Below are 478 nucleotides of genomic sequence, written 5' to 3' on the forward strand. Positions count from 1 at the left end.
TCATTTCATTTAAAATATGTGATTTATCCAAATATTCTGTTTTGTCTTTTAGGAGAGATCTTGGTTCTGGAGTGATGGTACACGTTTCACCTACAACAACTGGTGTTCTGGAGAGCCTAATGACACAAACAGCCAACACTGTTTACAAATTAATTATTCAGGTAAATCTTTAAATTAAGAATCTGATAAATGAGTTGTGTTAAAATATAAATGATTAAGGAAAAATGGGGAATGAATTGAAACATATATTTACAAGTGATCAATGTTACAATAATGCTGTAAATTATTGAAGAAATCTCTTTTTTTTCTACTTACAGTGAAAAAGTGCTGGGATGATGTACAGTGTAAGCGTAAACGTCCATCTGTCTGTGGCAAAAAATCCTGATGTTTCCCAGAGGCATGAGTTACAAACACTGGTGGATGTGTGTTTAGCTTCCATCAGTCTCACATGTAACATATAACTTCTATATCTCACTTT

The 478-nt window shown here is 32.8% G+C and overlaps 1 protein-coding gene across 1 annotated transcript in view; it reads left to right on the top strand.

The window, feature by feature from the left end:
* Positions 1-478, top strand: part of LOC118338236 (ladderlectin-like) — a gene marked incomplete at its 3' end in the record, with an annotated part of 2228 nt that extends 1750 nt beyond the window's left edge. The window contains 2 exon segments of the mRNA XM_035675510.1: positions 53-161; positions 318-478. Of these exon segments, the coding sequence (XP_035531403.1) occupies positions 53-161; positions 318-385 (177 nt within the window).

This window comes from Morone saxatilis, unplaced genomic scaffold, assembly GCF_004916995.1.
Source record: "Morone saxatilis isolate NCDOM2014 unplaced genomic scaffold, NCSU_SB_2.0 Contig4, whole genome shotgun sequence".
NCBI classification, from domain to species: domain Eukaryota; kingdom Metazoa; phylum Chordata; class Actinopteri; family Moronidae; genus Morone; species Morone saxatilis.